Source organism: Bufo gargarizans, chromosome 5, assembly GCF_014858855.1.
Source record: "Bufo gargarizans isolate SCDJY-AF-19 chromosome 5, ASM1485885v1, whole genome shotgun sequence".
Lineage (NCBI taxonomy): Eukaryota > Metazoa > Chordata > Amphibia > Anura > Bufonidae > Bufo > Bufo gargarizans.
The window spans coordinates 415,501,483-415,528,093 of NC_058084.1; the positions used below are offsets into that span (position 1 = coordinate 415,501,483).

Here is a 26,611-nt window from a genome sequence, read left to right on the forward strand (position 1 = left end):
CTAAATTGTCACACTGTTCCATATGGGGAATGCTCCATTAGGTTCTCATTCCTGTTCCCCCTGTTTTTAGTGTATATCAATAAAATTATAGTTTTATACACTTCACACACCTCACTCTCCCCTCTTTTTTCCATGAATTAAACATTAAGTAGATAAAAAAAATTGGGCTGGGCATAACATTTTCAATAGATGGTTCCGCAAAAACGGAACGGATACGGAAGACATACGGATGCATTCCGTATGCATTCCATTTTTTTGCAGAACCATTGACTTGAATGGAGCCTCGGAACGCGATTTGCGTGCAATAATAGGACATGTTCTGTCTTTGAACAGAACGGAAATACGGAAACGAAATGCCTTCCATTGTTTTTGCGGACCCATTGAAGTAAATGGTTCTGCATACGGACCACAAACGGAAAAAAAGAGGCCTAACAATGAAACAAAGATGGTCAAAATAGTCTTCAAAATAGTTCCTAGTATAGCTTCCACCTAGCATTCCTGGAACATGTGCAACAAGAAAATCTGTTATGTACAAAAGTGCAGGAAAAAATATAAAAAAGAATCAATAACTAACAGTTTCATGAGGAAGTCCTATACTTGATGCAGTTCGGCGATAGGATAAGAATGTCAGGTAATACTTTGCCCCTACAGGTTACTGGTGTTGCAATTATATTTGCACAACGCTGCTCCTCCGCCAATTCCAGATCACCTGAGCAGACACACCTTCTCTTCGTATTTTTTTTCTGTTTCAAATAACCTCATATAACCTCAATGGTATTTGCTAAACGCTTGGTGCAAAACAGGATATGGAAAATGGTCCATGCATTGAAATCCTCACGTGTGCTCAACCACTTAACATGTGAAGGTCCAAAAACAGCCTCTGTTTGTTCTTGTGCAGGTGGGCTACATGTATGAGACTCCGGATTCCAAAGGCATTAGGCTAAGGCAACACTGATGCTTTTTTTTATCACGACTGATTGATTTTAATGATTGAACTACAGTTGCAATCCAAATAAATGCATTCAGCAAAGTGCAATCTTGTAGACTGCAGCGGTCATTCAATAGTTGAAATCAATCAGTCACGCTGCAGTGTAGCCCAGGTCCTCACACTTCAGTGTTTGGTCAGTTATTTCCATTAGTTATTGTCAGCCAAGACCAGGTTCGGGTCAAACACAGTACAGGTGCAGATCTTCCCACTATACCTGATCTCTGTGGAGGCTTCACTATGGGTTTTGGCTCACAATAACTAATGGAAATAACTGAGGGGTGAACTCAGCCTTAGGCCTCATGCACACGACTGCTGTTTTGGCCAAAACCGCGGCTCGAATGCGGACCCATTCACTTCAATGGGCCACAAAAGATGCGGACAGCACTCCGTGTGCTGTCTGCATCCGTTGCTCCATTCTGTAGTCCAAAAAATATATATAACCTGTCCTATTCTTGTCAGGGGTTTGCGGACCGCAAAACAAACAGTCTTGTGCATGAGGCCTTAGGGCACATTCACACCACTATAGTGTCTGCAGATTCGCAAAACACAGATACTGGCACGTGGGCATTCTGCAATTTGCGGACCGCACATGTCCGCTGCTATCATAGAAAATGCCTTTTGTTGTCGACAGTTTACGGACAAGCATAGGTCAGGCTCTATATTTTGTGCGGGGCCGCGGAACAAAACTACGGATGCGGACTGCACACAGTGTGCCTTCCCCATCTCTAGCGGCTCCACTGAAATTAATGAGTCCGCACCCGTTCCGCAAAATTGAGCAAAGGATACGGACTCATTCATACGGTCGTGTGAATGAGCCCTTTGCTTGACAGATTATAGTTCTCTAAGGGCAAGTTGACATCTCTGTCAGAAGCTCAGTTGGTTACTCTGTCACAGATTCAGCCAAAATGAGTGAACAAAAAAGTTTTGCAAGTAGTAATTTTTTCTGCTAAAAAAATTCACAAAACAAGAAACCAAACAGACCCCAATATAGTGAATAGGGTGTTTGGCGCCATTCTATTGAATAACATGCCAAATCCAGCACATCCATTATTTTCAGTGGAAATGACAAGTGCTGGAGTGACTATGCCCCATACTGTAGTATGATAACACGTAGGTGAAGAGGCTTAAAGGACATCTGTCAGCAGATCTGTACCTATGACACTGGCTGACCTGTTACATGTGCACTTGGCAGCTGAAGACATCTGTGTTGGTCCCATGTTCATATGTGCCCGCATTGCTGAGAAAAATTAGGTTTTAATATATGCAAATTAGCCTCTAGGAGCAACGGGGGCGTTGCCGTTACACCTAGAGCCTCTGCTCTCTCTGCAACTGCTGCACCCTCTGCACTTTGATTGACTTTAGGAGAGGTCAGGGCCAGATGTGATATTTTCACTACCTGAACTTGTCCATCGAAGTGCAGAGATCAGAGCCTCTAGGTGTAATGGTAACGCCCCTGTTGCTCCTAGAGGCTCATTTGCATATATTAAAACCTCATTTTTCTCAGCAATGCGGGCACATATGTACATGGGACCAGCACAGATGTATTCAGCTGCCAAGTGCACATGTAGCAGGTCAGCCGGGTTTATAGGTACAAATCTGCTGACAGATGCCCTTTCATAGAGATATGGAATGAATGAGGTGTACCTGAGTTTGTCAGAATGTTTCAGGTAAATACGTTTGTTTCTCAGCTGATGAATAAAGTTACATTAACTTACAAGATGAAAGTCAGGCTTTAGGATATATTTATACTTGGCCGATTTCCTGCAGGAATTTCCACTGAATAAAAAGTTCATTGATCTAAATGAGATTGTTTTGGGAACAAGCCGATGCTTTATTCTAAATGAAGGAACAGAGGCAGAAATTTCTGCATCAAATTTGCTGCATGTGAATTGACCCATAAAGGGTCCTATGTTGACAGATTGTTCCCGGAGACTGCGAGTGCAGATGGCGGTGCATCCACATACTCTACAAGTTGGAGCACATCATGTCTATGCCACACTTCAGTATATAAACTTCTTAAAGGGGTTCGCATTTAGGGTCCATTCACACGTCCGTAGGTGTTTTGCGGTCCACAAATTGCGGATCCACAAAACACGGACACTGGCAATGTGTGCTCCGCAATTTGCGGACTGCACATCGCCGGCCCTATAATAGAAAATGCCTTTTCTTGTCCGCAATTGCAAAATGTGCATGCAGTCTGTGTGCAACCATACAATTTTCCCAGAGCCTACTGTATAAAAGTCTATTCTTGTCCACAACATGGACAATAGGACAGGTGTTATCATTGGCGGCCGGGCCGCACGGATGACACCTCTGTGCTGTCCGTTTTTTTTGCAGACCCATAGAAATGAACGGGTCTGAGTGCGATCTGCGAATAATGCGACCAAAAATAAGTTTGTGTGGTGCTGGGCACTAGGAATGAGAGAATCGACTTCGGATGAAACATCCGAAGTCGATTCGCATAAAACTTTGTTCCAATACTGTACAGAGCAGTACCACTTGGAACCGAACCCGAGTTTTTACAGTAGAAATTAACTTCTGAAGTTATTACCCGAAGCCTCGCGAAGCAATAACTTCGGCTCATCGGAGCCAATACATTCAGATGTTTCATCCGAAGTCGATTTGCTCATGCCTACTGGGCACATAGCACATTAAGGGGTGACCCTCATGAACACTTGCTGCCGGGCCAGTATTTGGTCCTTGATATTGCCTTTAATGCACTTTCTTCTAGGATTAAACAAGCACAAGCTATATGGAGTCAGTCAGAGCGACACAGCTCCCACATATAAATAGCTTTGCTCAGAAGGCATCTCGTGTAAGGTCTTCCCTCTGTACCGCCAGTAAAGTCTCCTATTAGGCCTCTTTCACACGAGCAGGTGTAATGTGTGACATGGAACGCATAGCACCCGCACTGAAACCTGACCCATTCATTTCAATGTGTCTGAGTACATGAGCGCTTTTTTCACACATTAGTTCTGCGCTGTGTGAAAAACGCAGCATGTTCTATAAAAACTGACTGAACTTGCTTGCAAAATGGTGCAAGTTTCACTGAACGCATCCGGAGCCAATCCGTCACACTCGTGTGAAAGTGGCCTAACTCAGTATCATGTGGCCTATATATAAAACAGCTCCTGATTGCCAGGAGGCCACTTAGTACAGATGTGCAATAGCCAAATATCTTTCGCTGCCCTGACCCCGGACTGTTTACCGTACTGCACGCATTCTGCCGGCCCTGATATCGGCCAGGTCATGACTACAATTTTGCTGGACCCCTGAGCGCCCTGCACCAGTGTCTCTGAGTCTCAGACCCCCGTGGGTCATCTGTTAAGCACACAGAGACTATCCAGGAGGTAGCAGCCTGGTGGATCCCCTGCAGCGAAGTCCAGATCCTTGTATAGGGGTAAAAGGGTGAATAGCAGGGGACTGCAAGGATTACGCCCTTAGCCAAGTCTGTCGTTTAACACAGAGATGATGCGGCCACCCTTACGATGGGTCCACACAGGTCAGGTGTTTCCTACCCTCTCCAGACACAACTAATGACATTTTGGTGCACCTGTGAGGGTCAATAAAGTGACAGAAAACCACTAAGTGCAACACTTTTCAGTCTGGTGTAGGGGCAGTTAAAGGGCTCATCCAAGTTCTATAAGGGCCCCCCCAATTTGCCCGGGCCCCTCACAGAGGTTGTTCTTGCCTCACTCCTCCATACCGGCACCCGCGATGCTAGGGAGGTTCGTTACCGTCGCGGCCTACTATTGGTTGCCTCCACCCCCAACGATAGATGTTTTAATCTAGAGTAGACGATGGGGAAATGCAGCAGCGGCCGTGCCGGTAAGAGAAGCGACACGACGCAAGGGAGTCAGGTAAGTACAACCTCTGTGAGGGGCCCGGGCATATGGGGGGCATTACAGAACTTCAACAACCCCTTTAACTGCACCACAACCGCTGTGTGTGACTGCACCCTATGCACAGTCTTTGTTTTCACAAGAAAAGTACAGAATTGAGGTAAAATGTGTCTCCTATACAACAAAGCTTGAGGAAGAGTCATTGCCCTGACTGCTGCGAGGTAAAGCCACCAGAGGCCGCGGCTATTTTCGGAGTGGCCCCGGTAACCGGTCTGCAGGTCAGTGCCCTGGAGGGAGTGTCTCTAGCATATGGCGGGAACACTCACGTCCCCTTTCCCCATACACTGCGCGCCGCCGCCGCCGCCCGTGCGCGCTCCCGTCGCTACTTGTTTTGTTTTTTTTCCTAGCGCCGGGAAGGTGTGTGTGGTGTGTGCGCTACGTCATATGGTCCGCCGGCCGCTGATTGGCTGCCGTCGCCTCACCAGACCCGCATGTTGTTTTCGGTGAGGACAGCTGCAGCTTCCATGTGACTCAATGTGGGAGGAGGAGGGAGCGGGGCAAAGGAGGACAGCGGCGGCGGCGTTACCTGCAGGGGCGGGAGGCAGGGCGCCCACAGCTGCACGTACACCCGGCCTCCGTATTTAAAGCGGAGACGGAGGAAGAGGACACAGGAAACAACAGGGAGGAAAGGGCAAAAGTTTATCTCTGCGCTTGTTGGATCCCGGCTTCTGTCTGACGACCGGAGTGTACCCTGCTGTCAGGTGAGACTGGCATGTGGATGGGGGGTGATGTGGTTACTGATGCCAGTAGTGCTGGGCCCAGTATGTGGCTGCAGGTCATGGTGCCAGTAGTGCTGAGCACTGGTCCTTCCAGGGGTGATGGCTGCAGGTCATGGTGCCAGTAGTGGTGGGTTGCAAATAATGCCATCAGTAGAGGTTGGCACAGTAACCTCAGTAGTAACGGGTAACAGTAAGTGCCTAACTATGGGCACCAGTAATGTGGCACAGGTCATTTATGCAGTTAGTAGGTGAAAGGATTTATCTTTTGCTTTAATCCGTTCCCTAATTTGGGCAGAGTAGTATCAGACTGCAGCGGCAGGCGGGTACCATATGGTAGTGACATAATGGCATAAGGGCACTTACTTTCACACTAGTGTTATTCTTTTCCGGCATGGAGTTCCGTCCTAAGGGCTCATTACTGGAAAAGAACTGATCAGTTTTATCCTAATGCGTTCTGAATGGAGAGCAATGCGTTCAGGATGTCTTCAGTTCAGTCACTGTACGGTTTTTGGACGGGGAAGATACCGCAGCATGTTGCAGTTTATTTTTATTTTTTTTCTCCGTGCAAAATTCCAGAACACATGCTGGATGTGGCATTATTTTACATTGAAATGCATTAATGCCGTATCCAGCCCTAAGTGTTCTGAAAAAAACGGATCCGGTTTTGCTGTCTGCGCATGCGCAGACCTTTAGAAATGTGAAAAAGATAAACACCGGATCCGTTTTCCGGATGACAACCGGAGAGATGGATCCGGTATTGCAATACATTTGTGAGACGGATCTGCATCCGTCTACAAATGGTATCCGTTTGCATACAGATTGCCGTATCTGGCAGGCAGTTCCGGCGACGGAACTACCTGCCGGAATCCAGCGACGCAAGTGTGAAAGTGGCCTAAGCTCCGTAAAATTCCTTCTCTGCCATTAAAAGGAACCTGTCACCGGGATTTTGGGTATAGAGCTGAGGACATGGGTTGCTGGATGGCCGCTAGCACATCCGCAATACCCAGTCCCCATAGCTCTGTGTGCTTTTATTGTGAGAAAAAAACGATTTGATACATATGTAAATTAACATAAGAGTCATATCTTACGTGTGTGACCATAGAAGAGTCATATTTTCAAGTTCTGACTCATCTCAGGTTAATTTGCATATGTATCAAATCGGTTTTTATACACAATAAAAGCACACAGAGCTGTGGGGACTGGGTATTGCGGATGTGCTAGTGAATATCTAGCAACCCATGTCCTCAGCTCTATACACAAAATCCCGGTGACAGGTTCCCTTTAAGCCTGCTCTAATGACTGGCACAGACTTCTATAAACTAGGGTTCTATTAGAATGGTTCTATGGCACAATTTAGGAAAAAAGTAAACTGTCCTGGCTGTGGTGGTGACAGGCATCAGCTGGCATTGCCAGATGCCAGGTAATCTACTTGGATGATCAGGGTTTCATTGACATATGGTGAACTGAATGGACAGAGTCATTGAAGAGTTGGTACCCAGTGTGGTGCCCCCTCCACGTCACATCCTGTGCTCAGCTAGGAGCGCCCTCTGCGGGGCTGACGTGCAGTTTGGCTCACATATTACTGTTGGTTACTAATCTGCTGTTATTCTGTGTGTTAATCATTCTTCTTCTCTGCCTTCTACAGATTAAAACAAAAACTACCAGTAAACAAATGCCAAGACTCGAGGAGCACTGCTGGAGTTGCTCTTGCACCAGAAATATAGACAAGGAAAGCAAAAATTTTAGCACTTGGCTAACACAGAGAGCAGGAGAAGCCATGTCCTCGCTCAGCTCTCTCCTCAGTCTCGCCTACAGCACCTTAGCCAGCAGCCAAGGCCGCAGTCTGATCCGGAGGAGCTTGGTCCTATTTATTGTTGGTGTATTTCTTGCCTTGGTGCTCAACCTTCTCCAGATCCAAAGGAATGTGACGTTATTTCCTGAGGAAGTCATTGCTACCATCTTCTCTTCAGCTTGGTGGGTCCCACCATGTTGTGGCACAGCGGCTGGTGAGTATCATTACCGGACCACCACTTGACTGTCAAGCTTGTCGGCTGGTGATCATTTGTCTGGATGTAGTTGGGGAAGGCCAAACCCCAGATTGGCTCAGTTTCATTGATCCTATGTGTAGGACCCCTTTCATACGAGACACCAGGCCTGAACTTCCAGCACTGCCGGGGTCACAAAGTATTATATTGACTTATAATGCTATGTAACCCTAAGGCCTCGTTCACACTTCAGTGTTTGGTCAGTGATTTCCATCAGTGATTTGTGAGCCAAAACCAGAAGTGGAGCCTCCACAGACATGAGGTAGAAGGGAAAGATCTGCTCCTGTTCTGTGTTTAGAGTTGTACCTGGTTTTGGCTCACAAATCACTGATGGAAATCACTGACTAAACACTGAAGTGTGAACGAGGCCTAAGGCTACTTTTCACACATGTTCTGGCTTTCAGTTTGTGAGATCCGTCATGGGCTCTCACACGGTCCAAAACGGATCAGTTTTGTCCTAATGCATTCTGTATGGAAAAGGATCCGCTCAGAATGCATCAGTTTGCCTCCGATCAGTCTCCATTCCGCTCCGTTTCGTCAAGCGGACACCAAAACGCTGCCTGCAGGGTTTTGCTGTCCGCTTGACGAAACTGAGCCAAATGGATCCGTCCTGGTACACAATGGCTATGTTACAGATAATAGAAGCGGATCCGTTCATGGCGGATGCATGCGATTGTATTATTTTAACGGATCTGTTTTTGCAGATCCATGATAGATCCGCCCAAAACGCGAGTGTAAAAGTAGCCTTAGAGGTCTGGAATGTATCGGATATCAATATGATGTGACCCCTGGGAGTTCTGGAAGTCCAGGCTGGGTGCCTCGCTGCGAGTCACTCGTCTGAAAGGGGCCTTAGGCCTCATGCGCACAACCATGTCCGTGTTTTGGTTCACAAACCACAGATCCGCAAAATCCACATTGCGTCAACGGTGTTCTCTTTTCCAACACTAGAAATGACCATTCTTGTCCACAATATAGACAAGAATAAGGCATGTTCTATAATTTGTGGAACGGATATGGACGACAGCTGTGTGCTGTCGCGGATTATTATTTTTTGCACATCCATAGAAATGAATGAGTCCATCCACAAAAAAAATGCTGATTGGACACCAATGCAAAATTGGGCCACGCGCATGAGGCCTTAGGAAGAGTTTTCAGGCTATTATGTCTGCAGGTTCTCCACATCTGTATTCGATCTTGATGTGATCAGAACCGGAGCAGTAGTATATGCATAGTTCACTGTCTATGTTGTTGAACACCCAGATATTGGGTTCTATACAATCCCGTGGGGTTCACATAAACGCCGTTATTTTGGGGTAAGCGGATGGTTGCATATATGTTCACACAGCTGAAAATCCATGTTAATACCGCCCAGCAGGGGTTCCCTCAAAGATCTCATGTGGTGTCACTAAGTGCCTGACATTCACTTTGTCTGTATGATAAAAATGCCATTTGCTGAAGTGAGAACCCCTTTAAAAGGGGAGAGCAGTCTGGTTATCTCGCCATAAGGAACCCCAAAAGTCTGCCGTGCTGCGGTCTGTGTGCCCATTAAAGGTCTTATTTTGTGCTTGTCTCATTGGGGATTGTTTTGTTCTCAGCGGATTTGTTACCTTGTTTCTCTGATTCTTTCTGTTGATTTATTTAATGTGGGGGAATTGCCTGGAGATGAACATCTTGTTTTGTGCAAATGGCAGCAGAAATCCTATATGAGGATTAGGACGGCTTCTTCTGTCTCTGCATAGTCTGGATAGCACAGGAAATGCCGTCAGCTGCTTGCCCTGGGATTGGCCGCCTCCTGAACTGGTGAGCTGTCGGCCTCAGCCCTCATTGGCGCTCACGTGTACATGCCACCGCTCTGCAGGAAAATAAGGAAGTGATCAGCACTCGGGAGTCTCTGCCACAAGCATCTCATGAATCATCGCTGGGAGGGCAGAGGCTGAAAGCGAAATCTCCAGGCGTCTGTGCTGCTGCAGCTAAATATACGACCTCCATCCAATTGCACAACGTTTATGTGCAGTCCTCTATAGGAAACGACTTTGCAGTGGCAATGATTTATTATTTTTAATTATATTGCACCTTCACATTGCGTGGTGCGGTACAAGAGTGTGTAAAACACTACAAGAGCAAATCTGGAAAGTGCTATAGCTAATACAGGGCATGCGATGCAGCACACACACACTTCTAATCTATATGGGGTAGACCTCACCATCAAGGACCTCTGTGACTATATATAACATGGCACAAGTGCGTCTAAAACTTTAAGGTAGGGTGTAGATAATTTCCTTTTTTAGGCTCCATTCACACATCCACAACATGTTTTGCGAATCCGCAAAACACGGACAGCGGCAATGTGCGTTCAGCACATTGCCGGCACTAATAGAATATGCCTGTTCTTGTCAGCAATTGCGGGTCCGCAATTCCGTGTCCAGGCAGCACATCGTGCTGCCCCATAGAAGTGAATGGGTCCGCAATTCCGTTGCACAAAATGCGGAACGAAATTGCGGACGTGTGAATAGACCCTTAATAGATACCTCAGCTTCTGCAGAACATCTTGTTGGTGAGAAAGCGAGAATGCATCGTTAATTTCTGACTAAATATGCTACTTAAAGGGGATGGCCACTATTACTTGCTGCCCTTGTGCTTCGGTCAGCTCATGCATTCAGCTAGTAAGGGTCCATTCACATATTCGTGTGTGTTTTGCGGATCCGCAAAACATGGACAGCGGAAATGTGCGTTCCGCATTTTGCGGACCGCACATTGCCGGCACGAAGAGAATATGCCTATTCTTGTCTGCTATTGCGGACAAGAATAGGATATGTTCTATTTTATTTTCAGGATCAGAAGTGCAGGTCCGCAATTCCGGGTCGGGGTCGTGCGGCCCCATAGAAATGAATGGGTCCACAATTCCGTTCCGCAAAATACGGAATGGAATTGCGGATGTGTGAATGGAGCCTAATGGTGATTATTAAACCGTCCACGCCAGTGTACTATTGTTTAATATGCCTAGGTCGGCGTTTTCGAAAATGGCCGCTGATGGAGGGGCCTGTCCATCAGCAGCCTCCATTCACTTGTGCTGGGGACGGACCGCCCGGTGTAAGTACATAGTCACTCAGGACATCCGTACCTTACACTCGCTCTGCCCAATCTGTAAAGTCCCTTTTAAAACATCAGAGTGCACGCCTCGTCTGACCGAAAGTAAAACTAAAGCCTATCTGATTGTACTGGTAGGGATGGTTAGGCAATTATATAAAAGAATACTAATCCTAAAAGAAAACCTACATTTTAAAACATAAAAGGTTTAACTATTGAAATATCTGTAGTGTAAAAATGACACATTTATCAGACTGTGCCAATAGCACAGACATGAGCAGCATTACATAGGTGTAAGAGGATGCTACGTTTAAAGGGGTTTTCCTCTAAGAACAACAAATGCACGCATCTAGTAATAGACATTATTAAATCATCCGTGCATAGATCGGATTTGCCTACCTTGCAGGGTCTATCAACGGATTCCATTCACTTATACTTCACATGCGCTAATTCCCCTGTCCATTCCCAGTGTAAGTGAATGGAAGCTGTTCAGAAAACTCCTCCATCAGCCTCCATTTTCGGAGCACAGACCTAAATTAGGCATATTAACCCGTTGGACATATGCGCAGATGGTTTAATAATGTCTAATAGGGCGCCCTCACACCCAGCAGATTTTTGAGGCAGAAAATTCTGCGACTGAAATCAGTTCCATTCACTTTAATGGAGCTGGCAGAAATCCATGAGCTTGCTGAAATGAATTAAAAAGATTTTCAGTCGCAGAATTTTCTGCCGCGTGTGAAGGCGCCCTAACTATCTGCATGCATTTACTGTTACCAGCACGTGTGCAGCTAGCAATAGATGGTGGCATTCTTTTGAAGAGATAAGCGGCACATATGTTATTGACGCAGTCTGATGAAAGTCATATTTCTTACTTTTATTTACAAATATTTTAATGGTTAAAGGGGTTGTCCACTTTTTTCTTACCAGTGATCTATCTTTTGGATAGGTCACCAGTATCTGATCGGCAGGGATCCTGGGTGTCAGACCTCTGTCGAGCAGATGCCGATGACCTATCCAAAAGATAGATCACCTGTAAGAAAAAGGCAGACAACCCCTTTAAAGGGCTTGTCCAGGTTCAGAGCTGAACCTGGACATACCTCCATTTTCACCCAGGCAGCCCCCCTGACATGAGCATCGGAGCAGTTCATGCTCCGATGCTCTCCTTTGCCCTGCGCTAAATTGCACAGGGCAAAGGCATTTTTAAGAGTTCCGGTGATGTACCGGGGCTCTCTATGGGGCTGACAGGCAGCCCGGTGACGTCACCGGCACTGATGGGTGGGATTTGGCTCTGCCCTAGCCAGTAAAACGGCTAGGGCAGAGCTAAAGCCCGCCCCTCAGAGCCGGTGACGTCACCGAACACACTGCCGGGCGGAAGTTACCGCCCGGCAGTGTGTTATTGAAAACACAAGAGCCCGTGCCCTGCGCGATCTAGCGCAGGGCATGGGAGCGCATCGGAGCATGAGATGCTCTGATGCTAGGCTCAGGGGGGCTGCCGGGGTGAAAATAAGGGTATGTCCGGGTTCCGCTCTGAACCCGGACAACCCCTTTAAATGTCTTGTGTGACTTGCATGTCTGTCTTTCAGAATTGCATAAACCTCCCCACCAGTACATCGGAAACAGATGGGCTTTAGTTTTACTTTCAGTTAGGTGAGGTGTGTACTGTGATGGTTTAAAGGGGTTCCCTGGCATTTGCATATTGATGATATGTCTTTAGAACAGGTCAGTATGCCATCAGCGGGGGTCTCGCTTCCAGGACATCCCCTCCCCCCACAGATCCACAGAATCCTTTTGAATCATGATAAATGTCTGTGTTTCAGTATTATTGTGGAAAGATGGAATGTGAGTGGTGGCAGCTTGTGGGCACCTGTATCTTGTGGCCCCTCTGCTGAGGAACCCGTTATTAATGCCAAACCGCTGTGCTCGCTAGGAGTCAAAATACTGTTTCTCCAGCAAGACTGTTCTGTATACTCTGCACTACTGTTTTTTTTGTAATGATAAAATAATCTAATATATGGGCTCTTGTCTTCCAGCTGTTGTTGGCCTTCTGTATCCCTGCATCGACAGCCACCTTGGTGAACCTCACAAGTTCAAGAGGGAGTGGGCCAGCGTCATGAGATGCATCGCAGTTTTTGTCGGCATTAATCATGCTAGTGCTGTATCCTTCAATCAGTATTACACAGCCTTTTATGATGGATTTACTAGATTAGCTGTTCTTTATATACTCATGTATAGTTTATTGCGGTATGTATTAAAGGGGTTGTATCAATAGTAGCAGTGCTGTAGGTACCAGCACCAGTCACTACATAATGGACAGAGCTTTGTAGTGTCAGCGCTAATTGGCAGGAGTGCTGGGCATCAGACCCCTGCTGTCTGTACTGAGGATAAAAGGACTGGACAACTCTTTTTAAAGGTTAGTTGTCGCCTATAACTTATTTTTATTATTTTTTTCCCCACTAGTTATGGGCTCTTTCACACTTGCGTTGTTCTTTTCCGGCATAGAGTTCCGTCGTTGGGGCTCTATGCCGGAAAAATCCTGATCAGTGCATTCTGAATGGAGAGAAATCCGTTCAGGATGCATCAGGATGTCTTCAGTTCAGGACTGGAACGTTTTTTGGCCGGAGAAAATACCGCAGCATGCTGCGCTTTTTGCTCCGGCCAAAAATACGGAACACTTGCTGCAAGGCCGGATCCGGAATTAATGCCCATTGAAAGGCATTAATCCGGATCCGGCCTTAAGCTAAACGTCGTTTCGGTGCATTACCGGATCCGACGTTTAGCTTTTTCTGAATAGTGTCCTGGCAGCCATGGTAACCAAAGTCCTGTTTGCCATGGTAAAGTGTAGTGGGGAGCAGTATACTTACCGTCCGTGCGGCTCCCGGGCGCTTCAGAGTGACGTCAGGGCACCCCACGCGCATGGATGACGTGATCGCATGGATCACGTCATCCATGCGCATGGGGCGCTCTGACGTCATTCTGGAGCGCCCCGGGAGCCGCACAGACGGTAAGTATACTGCTCCCGACTACTACTATGGCAACCAGGACTTTAATAGCGTCCTGGCTGCCATAGTAACACTGAAAGCATTTTGAAGACGGATCCGTCTTCAAATGCTTTCAGTTCACTTGCGGTGTTATGGATCCGGCGGGCACTTCCGGCAAATGGAGTACACGACGGATCCGGACAACGCAAGTGTGAAAGAGCCCTAAATCCAGATGGTGACGCATATCCCTTTTTTTTTATTTTCTGATTTGTAGAATTATTTTTCTTGAACATGATTATGGAGGCTGCCATGTTGCCCGAGCTGTTCTTAAAAGCATATAGATATTGACATGGAAAACTAAAACTTGCATCACCAAACATTCTTTAAAGATGTATAACATAAAAAAACTTGCCGGTCATGTTTCGATGACATTCTCTTTAAGCATGTATTGTAAGGCCTTAGGCACACTGACGTGCTTTAGCTCTGATAGAGGGCTGTTATAATAGGGCACTCTCAAAGTACTTTAGGGCTTTTACTGTAGCTCTCTATAATGCAGATTTTTTTATATGGAGGATTTTTCAGTCTGACATGTGCTCCAGTCCAGCATCTGTGCTGTGTGCATAAGGCCTAACGGAAACTTGTAGGAACTGATGGACTCATCCAGACTACAAAGGGGTAAACAGCCAGTAAGAATTATTTATTTAATTACTCCCATGGAATGTGTATTACTGTAAATGTACAATGTGTGGTGTGTTTTTTTTTTTTTTTTTTTTTTTTTTTCCTTAATCCAAGTATTCAATCAGAAACTGGATTTTGCTAATAATGCTCAGCTGTCATTGACCCTTGCAGCCCTGTCTTTGGGCCTGTGGTGGACCTTTGACCGCTCCCGCAGTGGCCTGGGACTTGGAATTACAATAGCCTTTCTTGCAACACTCATCACACAGTTCCTTGTCTACAATGGAGTTTACCAGTAAGTTGCAGGGTGTGGGATTCTAAAAAAAGATCTTCTGCTTTCCCAAAAAACAGTGCCATTCTTGTCCACGCTGTGTCTGGTAATGTAGTTTAGTCCCTGTTTATTTGAATGAGGAAAAGCTGCAATACCAGCCACAGTGGCACTGTTCCTGGGAGAAAATGCCCTTTTTGTGTTCTCAATTGCAGACTTTACTTTTAGATTTGAACTGCATTTCCCAAATTGCAGCAATTTCTATTCATGCCACCTATTTTATCTGGTTCCTAAATGGCAGATCTGTAAAGGATTAGCCTCTGTTCACATCACGCTATTAACCTCCGTTTGACGCAGATAGAAGCTCCTGGCATATACAGTACACCTGTCAGAGTTGTGCGCCTTGTCCCACTACTTCTCGTTGGATATCGCCCATAGTTTCTAGTAAACCATTCCATGGAGTAGCATAGATCATAATTGGGGATGAGTGAATTTCATATTTTGACATTCGTTTTTGTTTGCGTTGTGGTGTAATGTGAATTGTGTTATGGATTCCGTTACCATGGACCATAACGCAATTCCATGACTGAATGCCTTTAGAGGCATTCCGTTATAATAGAAGTCTATGGCCTGCATAACTAATCCGTCCGGTTTATATTATGCTGGAGTCCTCAAGCGAATGTTCATTTGGCCGATTACTGGCTCATGTCAAAGGGCCTTTAGACAGATGTGTTCTTCAAGAGTACAGTAGAAATTAGTGATTGCACTTTATGCTCCTTGCTTGAAGTGAAACCATTTTAGTTTGAACTTTATTAAACTCTTCTTTCTTTTTATTTAGGTACATGTCCCCAGACTTCCTATATATCCGCTCCTGGCTGCCATGTATATTCTTTTCTGGAGGAGTGACTGTGGGAAATATAGGGAGGCAACTAGCTATGGTAATTTACTTTATACATTAGCCAACTAGCATATTCATTACTTGGTGAAATGCATGCTAGAATTACAATCTCAGTAACTATTGGCCCACGTTTACTAATCCTAAAGATGGCGTAAGCTTAGACAGGTGTCTAGACCTGCACCAGATTTATCACAAGTCTTGGGCTGGATGATAAATCTGGTGCAGGGATGGACGCTTTTCTGACTCTATCCCAACTACTGGTTGGTTTACTTTGAGACAGATTTTAATGGCAGAGTTGTGGTCCAACTTGACTTCTATGTAGCTTAGGGCAAAGCCTCAATTACTATGGAGTAGTAAAGGTAAAGCACTATCTTGTATTGTGCACATGGCATTGCACCTTTGTTCGCTGACAGAAATTGCTGCAAAGTTGCATTGTCCCGGTGCAGAGCGTCTGGTCAACAATTGGTTTTCATTACAGTAGCTTAAAGAGGACCTTTCATTACAATAAAAAATCTAAACTAAGTATGCTGACATGGAGAGCGGCGCCCAGGGATCTCCCTGCACTTACTATTATCCCTGGGCGCTGCACCGTTGTCCCGGTATAGGCTCCGGTATCTTCAGATTTTCGGCTCAACTGGGAGGAGCCTGCTCTTGTTCTCCTGGGCGTCTCCTTCTCCTAGGCTGGAGTGCTGGCCAATCGCAGTGCTCAGGTCATGGCCTGAGAGGTGTTGTTTTTTTTTTTTGTTTTTTTTTTTTCTCCAAGGCTATGAGCTGAGAGCTGCGATTGGCCAGCACTCCAGCCTAGGAGAAGGAGACGCCCAGGAGAACAAGAGCAGGCTCCTCCCAGTTGAGCCAAAAATCTGAATATACCGTGAGACCGGAGCGGCGCCCAGGGATAATAGTAAGTGCAGGGAGATCCCTGGGCGCCGCTCTACATGTCAGCATACTTGGTTTAGAATTTTTTTTATTGTAATGAAAGGTCCTCTTTAAATATATATTTCTGGCAACTGCTGTATATTTGTGTGTATTCAGAAACGCTTATTTATTTATATTTTTTCTATTGCAGGGTCCTACAGATAAAGTGCACACAGACTAGATACATCACCTTGCCATACTTAAATGTACTAAGAGAAGAATGAGGCACATTTCGGGGAAAAGCTTGCAAACTTTTCACCTGCAAACGCATTAAACTGTGAAGGCTGTCACTTCATTATTTGGTTAGTACATTCTACTGTGTGCGGAATCTTGTTCCTAGCTCTATGGATTTTTACCACATCGGACTATTCCTATACCTGGAGGAACTGCGATAAGAGAAGAACAAATCACCCGATAACGCATCTTTTCTTCCATGATCGCTGCAGTTTTGTTTTTGTTTTTTGTCTCTAGTGGTAGGATGTCAGATGTCTTCTGCATGGTGTAATAGGCTGGGGTGCCAGCTTCAAGTACCAGTATTACAATTTCATTCTGAGAAGATAAGGAGGAAATTACTGTTATGGAGTTTTGCTACGACGTCTGGAAGTCCTAATGGATGCATGAAAAGAGGAAAAAAAATAAGATGAAGTGATAGGAGTTTATTGTTTGTCTACCATGGAAAATAAGGCTGTGGGCAAAAAAGCTGCAGCATGAAGGGGAAACGTAGTTGAGGCCACCAGATCTAATCTAGGGGGCAGTATGTTGAGTTTTCCTTCATACTTGCTAGGCCCATATTGGCAACAGGGGTGAGAGTCTCCAGCATACTGAACTGTGATGGTAGCTGAGACTATAGTAATAAGCATTCTAAAAATAAGCTACATGATCAGTTTTGACCAGAAAGTAGCTAGCCCTGGTGACCACTAGAAGCTGGAAAATTTTCCACTTTGGCTTAATGTATATGACTGATTGCTGGGCCAAGTGGCTGGATCATCAGATGGTTTGGCTTTCTTGCTATTAGAAGGTGACAGTGTAGGCAGAGATGCTTGACTAGAATTGTCAGCCTGCGTAAAGGCTCGTGGTTGGCTTAAATTCCTGTGGGGCCACCTTTCCAACGATGTTAGGCCTCATTCACACAGCCATATTTTCGTCCCACATCCGGTTTGCACATGGACCCATTCATTTCTACGGTGCTGCAAAAAAATGTCATCCATGTGCTGTCCATATCTGAGGCCATGCAGCAAATTATTGAACATGTTCTATACTTGTCCGTTTTGGAGACAAGAATAGGCATTCTAACAACGTGCAGAAAGTGTGGCATACACACGGTCTGTTGCCGTATTTTGTGGATCCGTGGCTTATGGAACATGAAACAAACGGTCGTGTGCATGTAGCCTTAATGGCAATTTTCTGGACTATAATATGAATGGTCGAGTGCCACATCCCTTTCATTTCTTAATGGGCATAACACAGTACACTTGGTAGTACTGCAGATCAACCGCTTTTATTGTCCCTGCTTTGCCAGCCACATGTGACACCAGCAATAGTCATATTCATAAGACGGGACAGCCAGAGAAGAACCTTTACGTGTTAAAGTGTCATTTATTATGCTAGAAGAGGCGGATATTTTGTGTGTGTCTCACAGCCTTATTAATATTTGCAGTCTGTGATTGCCTTGTAAAGATAAAAGTGCATTTGTCACTTCATTTAACATGGTTTTGTTTTTTTTAGTCTTCTGTAGTATTTGTGAGCTCAGATTATTGATTGTTCACATTTAATTACATGTAGTTCAGTCTGATTACGAACAGTCAAAATGACAAGTGCAATGTGTTTAAAAAAAAAAAACTTAAAGGGAATCTATCTGCTCCTTTCATTGTGGTATCGTTACATTAAATATTTGCACAATTTATTGATTTGTCGATGCGCTTTAAAATCACATTCTGTAGTCAGAAAGCATTAAGTAGTATCTTAAATATCTGCCATCAAGAAGAAAAGGTAGAGTGAAATCGCTCGCTTTAGTAGAGCGCTAAACCTGGAGCAACTGGGATAAAGCAGACGTGTTCTTCAGGAAGAGTGTTGGTGTACCTTGTAATAAGATGTTTCTCTTGAAAGCACAGCTTAGACTTGGTGAGCAGGACCTCGTAGACCATCAAGTGCTTTCACCTTGACTTTTCAAATGGAACTTGAAAAATCAATCCTCACAGATCTAGATTCCTCTAGGTTTTCTGGGACATTGACAATAAATAATCATCCTTTTTTGAGGTGAGTTCACACCCACTCACAGAATTGCTTGTGGAAAAGTCACCTCTTATTACATTAGCAGCAAAGCGGTTGAAATTTTACCCACTAGCATTCACACACTGCGGAAAAAAGACCTGCAGCAAAAAATTGCGCTGCCGTGTGAGATCTGCAGCAGGTCCATATGGATTTTCCACCCTTTACAATGCATAAGGGGAACTCTGCAGCAAAGTCTGCATATAACATGTTATCTGGATTGATTGCAGTTTTTGCAATCAAATTCCGCCTCCGTTTCTGAGGAATGTCATGCGGCTGTGTGTAACTAAGCCGGGTTTCCTTTGCGCCAATTTTGATAAGTCTCTCCCTATAGACCTTTATCTAAATGATAGATTCCCTTTAAATTATATACAGTATATTACGGCATTGCGAATTGTATACTGTTGGGCCCTACTGGGCCACATAACTATAACCTAACTCTACAAGTTCCTACAGCTGAGGATATGGGAGCGTGTCCCTCATGTTTGGGAGCATAACCTAAGCCAGTGATGGCTAACCTCTAGCTGTGGTGAAGCTACGACTCCCAGCATGCTCCATTCATTTATATGGAGTGCTGAGAACAGCAAAGCAAGTGTGCATCTTGGGAGTTGTAGTTTTACCACAGCTGGAGGATAGCCATCACAGACCTAAGGCTTCATTCATATGATTGCATTATGACTACTTGCGAGAGCCATATTTTAAATGCCAAAAGCTGACAGGGAGGCTTTTGTGATGGTTTTCCTGTTTCCCAATACCAGGTCTTGTATCCTTTGGCACTAAATAAACCACTCGCTCACACACCATAGCCTGAGCTGTTGCCCGGCATCGGCCATATTGCGGGTCCGCAATACACTGGCACCTGCCGTGTGCACCCAGCATCACAGATGCGCACCAATTCACTTGAATGGTGCGGAACGGAGGCACAGAAACCCACGGAAGCACTACAGGTGTTTCTGTCCATGCCTCTGCACCACAAAAAAAAAGCTCCGGCCATTGTGCTGTGGATTAAGCTGGTTACATCAGTGCTACTCGCATGGAAGTGAATGGGAGAGGCGCTGCAGTAACCGGCTTCAAAAGGTTTGGACAACCTCATGAAGCCTGCACAATTCCTTCTGAAAAACGGGTTTGGATCTTCCTAAAGAAAAGCAGGTAAGTCGGCTCTTTCTTTGCAGGATCTGATCCCATTTTTGGGAAGGCACATACAGTCTGCTCACAGAAGTGTGAATACAGCCCAAGGCTATTTCCACACCTCCGGCAGGCTGTTCCGGAAGGGACTCGACCGGACAAAAATCATTGTGGTTTTTGTCCAGCCGCTTCCCGGGTAGTGGAAATGGCTTTAGGCCTCATGCATAAGAGAGGGGTAATCCGAAAGTGTTCTAAATCCCATGTGCTGTTGTATGGTGCTCTGTAAATGGCAGCCAATGGGGTATGCCTCAAAAGAAGCCTCCATATGAACTCTAAAGCATACGGGGGTACAGAATAGCCTCTTTATGTTAGTACAAATCCATTGTTGTACGGAGCCATAATACAATTGTGTACATGAGGCCGTACTGTGTAAATGGCAGCAAATGGATGATTCTTCCTGCTGGCGGTCAGAATATCTCCCACAACAATGGTGTGACAGGTCTCCTAGAAGGGGTTCTAATGATGCAAATCAGCAATAATTTCTGTAATAGACAAAATCGGTATGCATTTATTTGTATTCATTGAGCTGTATTGACAAGTACTCCATTTATGATCTTTAAGGCTTTTTTTTTTTTTTTTTTTTTTGTGAAGTTGCCTTTTTATATTTTACTTTTATGAAAGGAAATTATGCTTTTGGTATCAACTCTTGCTGCAAGATGGTTGGATTTCTGTATTATCTTCCAACCGAATCCTGGTTTTATTGTCAATCGCAAAATCTTTTGTGCTATTTTTGTTAAATAAAACAAATTGAAGGTATTTTGGTTATATAAAATTATCCATAAGATGGAGGATAACTAGGTCAGTTCTATGGGACCCCCGCACCGACCACAATCAGTGCCTCGTGAACAGAAATGAATGGAGCGGCTGGCTGAGCATGCACCATGCCACTGTATTTATTCTCTATGGGGCTGCCAGAGATTTATGGATCGACACTTATCATATGTCAATTATATATTAGCAGGAAATTTAGGAGTTGAGATGCCGGCATCGGAAGGGGACTGCTGTAGTTTAGAAATGACTGCCAAAAAAGGATAGTAGTGCCTTCATCTGACATTCAGAGGCGTCCTTTCATAGCCATGTAGCCCACCTGCAAGTGTCGGGTAAGGCAACAGTTCTGGTGCTCATACGCCATATAACCGTAAGAAAATCCTAAAGGTGGTCATATACCTTTTTAGACAGCGGATTTCTAATCTCTCTGAACACCCCATGTATATGCACTTGGCCAGGCTTTCATGTGTCCTCGATAGAGAATGCAGCCAGTCTTTCGCTTGTAGCTTCACCTTAGCTGGAGGATCCCAGGTTTCCAGTCTCAGATCTGCGACATTGCGGATACCACCAGTCCCTGACTCCTTCCTTTTTTTTTTTTTTTTTTTTTTTTTTTTTTTTTTTATCTGGTTTTTCGTGGGCTTTGTCCTTTTAATGAGAATAGTGCTGCATGCAGCGCTGTTGTCCGCATCAAATCTGATCAACAATATATTTAAAAAAGGCTTCTTCTAATTGGGGCTCATGCACACAAAGGTTGGGCCCATATCGCATACATTTTTTGCGCCGCGGATGGATCCCAGACCCATTCAAGTTGGAGTCTGGATCTTTCTGCGGCAGCCGCACAGATGTTGCCCGTGCATTGCGATCCCCAAAGCATGGAACGGCCGGGCATAGCAGTGTGCATGAGCCCTTATTGTGGACTTTACAGGCTCTACGTCTTGAGTTTTTTTTGGTTTTTTTTCAATGTAACAAACCAAATATAGAGACAAGTAACTCTGTTTTGCCAATACTTGCAGCAAGTTTCTGAACCAAAAGTTTGCCAAGTTGTAAAAGTTAACAAAAAATTGCACTATGCTGGACTATGGATATACATTGACTTTGTATTATTTTTCCAGTTAATGACCTTTATGTGTAGGATTTCTGTGACTGCTTTGTGTATCATATTTTTTTATTTTATTTTTTTGTATTAAAAGTTGTGGATCATTTACCTCTTTTGTTGTGTTTGTGTCATGTACAGAAGCACTACAGTTCATTGTCAGTGGAGTCTCCCCACCCCTCCAGATCCTGGTCCTTATCTTTAGGAGACAACCCCTTTAATAACAGCTGATAAAATGCAGCCCTTGAAATGTATGTCATCCATACACTGCTTCGATGACCTAGAAGCCCGTGGGTGATAAATCTAGTGCACCTTTTAGGGCACGTTCACATGAGCATTTGGATTCCTGCTTTACAGAAAAGTCCTGCAGAATTTATCAAACCCTGCACCGTTTGACCTTTTTTATTTGCCATTTTTACATAAAGTTTTTGAAAAGTGGGCGTGGTTAGCCTGTCAAGTTTTTCCCATACACCTGCTATATGGCCCTGTGTACATGAGTTTTGTTTTTCACGCATCATCTCTGTTTCGTGAAAATCGCAGCATGTTCTATATTCTGTGTTTTTCATGCATCCCTGGTCCTATAGAAGCGAATGGGGCTTCTCTGAAAAATGCATTGCATCCGATGTAAAGCGTATTACACTGATGGTTGCTAGATGTTTGCAATTCTTCAGTTTATTTTTTTTTTTTTTTTTAACGCACATGAAAAATGCATCAAAGCTGATAGCATCTGCATGAAGAACTACTGAACGCAACCCTAGACAAAATGGACTGCACTTGCATGCAAACCTTTCCCCCCCCCCGAACAGATCCTGACATAATTTGTGTAAAAGGGGCCTTAAAGGGATTGTTCCGCATAGGAGCCGTCATCCCCCAATCGTGGTAACCTGTGACCAATTTAAAATAATAAAGCACAACACACTGCGTTCCTGCACCGCTGCCGCATTCCTGGCCCAATAGTGGCTTGGTCTTGTGATCGCTGATTGGCCACGGCAATTACGAGCCCAAGCTACTTTTTGCGTGGCAGGCACCAGAAGTGGGCAAAAAAGAGGCAGCAGCTGCTGGCAAGTACAGTAAGGTCCATAAATATTGGGACATCAACACAATTCTAAAATTTTTGGCTCTATACACCACCACAATGGATTTAAAATGAAACAAACAAGATGTGCTTTAAATGTGGGATTGGCACACTCAAAACATGCGGAGTCTTGAGTGTGCCAATCCCACATTGACAGTTACACAATTTGAAGGGTGAATTCATCAGATTGTGCACCTCTTATGACTGGGGGGGGGCTAGTGAGCTATTTCCAAGATATTTACTAAGATGTGCTTTAACTGCAGCTTTAATTTGAGGGTATTTACATCCAAATCAGGTGAACAGTGTAGTAATTACAACAGTTTGCATATGTGCCTCCCACTTGTTAAAGGATAACTGTCACACTTAGACCCTAATTTCATTTTCATATATGTAGTTACTAATAACATGATATTCCAGAATCCGTTACTGTTAAACTGACCCCATATTTAATAAGATTCAGCCCTTAGCAACCAGTCTGCATAAAACTGCAATCTCCCTATTCAGTTAAGATGGCCGCAACTGCCCTCACCCTGAGGCTAATCCCGCCTGCCCTCACTAGCCAGTAACAATAGCCCCCCAAAAGTGTCAGTAACCAGAGCCCTCCCCCTAAAGGGTTAATCTCCTGCAGCACAAAGGGGTCCTCTTACCACATGTTGCTTTCATTTGAACACTGAGCAGACGGCAGATCTCCCTTCCCTGGTCTGCGCTGCTCCAACTCTGCCTTTTCCAGCTCTGCTGAGTGAGGGAGCGTCTGCCAAGCGCAGGGACAGGGAGAAGTGCACACAGCCCAGGCACTGTTATCAGCTGCTGGGGAGGACCTGGCTTTAATCATTTACTTACAGTCCCTGGCTGTCTGTAATGTGACCTTGCACGCTGCGCGCTTCTGCGCCCTATGTCCTTCAACAGATAGACGGACAATGCCTAGCAACACTATTTTAATCACAGGTAAAAATAGGGTGTAAACTGTGAAATTAAGGGGTAATTGAATACATAAAAAAATATATATATGACAGTTATACTTTAAGGAACCAAAAATAATGGGACAAAATAATAATCATAAATCAAACTTTCACTTTTTAATACTTGGTTGCAAATCCTTTGCAGTCAATTACAGCCTGAAGTCTGGAACGCATAGACATCACCAGATGCTGGGTTTCATCTCTGGTGATGCTCTGCCAGGCCTCTACTGCAACTGTCTTCAGTTCCTGCTTGTTCTTGGGGCATTTTCCCTTCAGTTTTGTCTTCAGCAAGTGAAATGCATGCTCAATCGGATTTAGGTCAGGTGATTGACTTGGCCATTGCATAAAATTCCACTTCTTTCCCTTAAACTCTTTGGTTGCTTTTGCAGTATGCTTTGGGTCTTTGTCCATCTGCACTGTGAAGCGCCGTCCAATGAGTTCTGAAGCATTTGGCTGAATATGAGCAGATAATATTGCCCGAAACACTTTAGAATTCATCCTGCTGCTTTTGTCAGCAGTGACATCATCAACAAATACAAGAGAACCAGTTCCATTGGCAGCCATACATGCCCACGCCATGACACTACCACCACCATGCTTCACTGATGAGGTGGTATGCTTAGGATCATGAGCAATTCCTTTCCTTCTCCATACTCTTCTCTTCCCATCACTCTGGTACCAGTTGATCTTGGTCTCATCTGTCCATAGGATGTTGTTCCAGAACTGTGACGGCTTTTTTAGATGTCGTTTGGCAAACTCTAATCTGGCCTTCCTGTTTTTGAGGCTCACCAGTGGTTTACATCTTGTGGTGAACCCTCTGTATTCACTCTGGTGAAGTCTTCTCTTGATTGTTGACTTTGACACACATACACCTGCCTCCTGGAGAGGGTTCTTGATCTGGCCAACTGTTCTGAAGGGTGTTTTCTTCACCAGGGAAAGAATTCTTCGGTCATCCAGCACAGTTTTCCGTGGTCTTCTGGGTCTTTTGGTGTTGCTGAGCTCACCGATGCGTTCCTTCTTTTTAAGAATTTTCCAAACAGTTGTTTTGGCCAGGCCTAATGTTTTTGCTATCTCTCTGATGGGTTTGTTTTGTTTTTTCAGGCTAATGATGGCTTGCTTCACTGATAGTGACAGCTCTTTGGATCTTATCTTGACAGCAACAGGTTCCAAATGCAAATAGCACACTTGAAATGAACTCTGGACCTTGTATCTGCTCATTGTAATTGGGATAATGAGGGAATAACACACACCTGGCCATGGAACAGCTGAGAAGCCAATTGTCCCATTACTTTTGGTCCCTTAACAAGTGGGAGGCACATATGCAAACTGTTGTAATTCCTACACCGTTCACCTGATTTGGATGTAAATACCCTCAAATTAAAGCTGACAGTCTGCAGTCAAAGCACATCTAGTTAGTTTCATTTCAAATCCATTGTGGTGGTGTATAGAGCCAAAAATTTGAGAATCGTGTTGATGTCCCAATATTTATGGACCTGACTGTAAGTTGTGCGTTTTATTTTTTTTTATTTTTTTGTAACAATCATTGAGGTTGTCAGCTCACAGGTGGGACAAATCCCTTAGGCCACACTTATGAACTGCAACTTGCCAGTAAGTGGTGAAACAAACTCAAGACATCATGTGACCTTTGATAAATTTATCCAGGGAGCCTTAGGGAACACGTGGCAAATTTTAGTGCAGATAATTTCCGGAACTGAAAATCCGTTCCATTTATCTGAATAAGGCTCCATTCACACGTCCGCAATTTCATTCTGCATTTTGCGGAACGGAATTGCGGACCCATTCATTCCTATGGGGCGGCATGATGTGCTGCCCGGACACGGAATTGTGGATCCGCACTTCCGGGTCAGCACTTCCGTTCCACAAAAAAAATAGAACATGTCCTATTCTTGTCCGCAATTGCGGACAAGAACAGGCATATTCTATTAGTGCCGGCAATGTGCGGTCCGCAAAATGCAGAACGCACATTGCCGCTTTCCATGTTTTGCGGCTCTGTGTATCCGCAAAACACGTTGCGGACGTGTGAATGGAGCCTAAGGTTGTTTTGACAGTAAGCGCATTGATTTCTGCAAGCCACATTCAGGTTGAATAGAACTAATCTTCAGTCTCTGCAATTTCTGCTACAAAATTTGCCATGTGTGAAGGAACCCTTAGAGATGTTTGCAGTGTTTTTGTGTATACTCCATACTCTCCAACTCTTCCGGGGCGTACGGAAGGCTCCTGGAAAAGGAATAGACCTCTTGCAAGAGCTGGTAAATCTCCTGGTATGGAAGGCTGATTCCTCCTGAAAAGCAGACATCCATGCTTTTTGATTGTATGTGGCGTCTGAATATTGCGTTACCAGATGCAGCCCCAATGGCAGAAGTGCATGGAGGCGGTGGGTAGATGATTGAGATGGGGCAGAGTGCTGTATGGAAGGAGTCGGGGTATCTATGAAAGGTGCTGTGATTTTTATTTTATTTTTTTGCCCCTGCCTGTTCCTGGATGTTTCACTTTAAAATGTTGGCCAGTATAGTATACTCCAATGGTCTCCAGAACTGAAACCTCCTATACAAGTGCTTCAGTAACCAAAAAATACAGTTTTAAATGACCACCATATTGAGCAAAGGAATAAGCCAGGCCTGCATGGTGATTTGGCATGTGTGATCATATGGAACTAAGGGGTCCTATGTACACCTGCATTGCTATGTGGTCACAGTTCTGTGATGACAGTCCCCCATACCCCCTCAGATTGCCTTTGTGCTACATTAAATCATGTTTTTAAGGAATG

General features: G+C 44.7%; 1 protein-coding gene across 1 annotated transcript; it reads left to right on the plus strand.

Moving 5' to 3' along the window:
• The first annotated feature begins 5,380 nt into the window (after positions 1–5,380).
• Positions 5,381–21,900, plus strand: LOC122937803 (insulin-induced gene 1 protein). The gene is made up of 6 exons (XM_044292861.1): positions 5,381–5,591; positions 7,255–7,615; positions 12,772–12,896; positions 14,523–14,689; positions 15,501–15,600; positions 16,627–21,900. The coding sequence occupies exons 2-6, from the start codon at positions 7,282–7,284 to the stop codon at positions 16,654–16,656; spliced, it is 756 nt and encodes a 251-aa protein (XP_044148796.1). The 5' UTR covers positions 5,381–5,591; positions 7,255–7,281; the 3' UTR covers positions 16,657–21,900.
• The last annotated feature ends 4,711 nt before the right edge of the window (positions 21,901–26,611 follow it).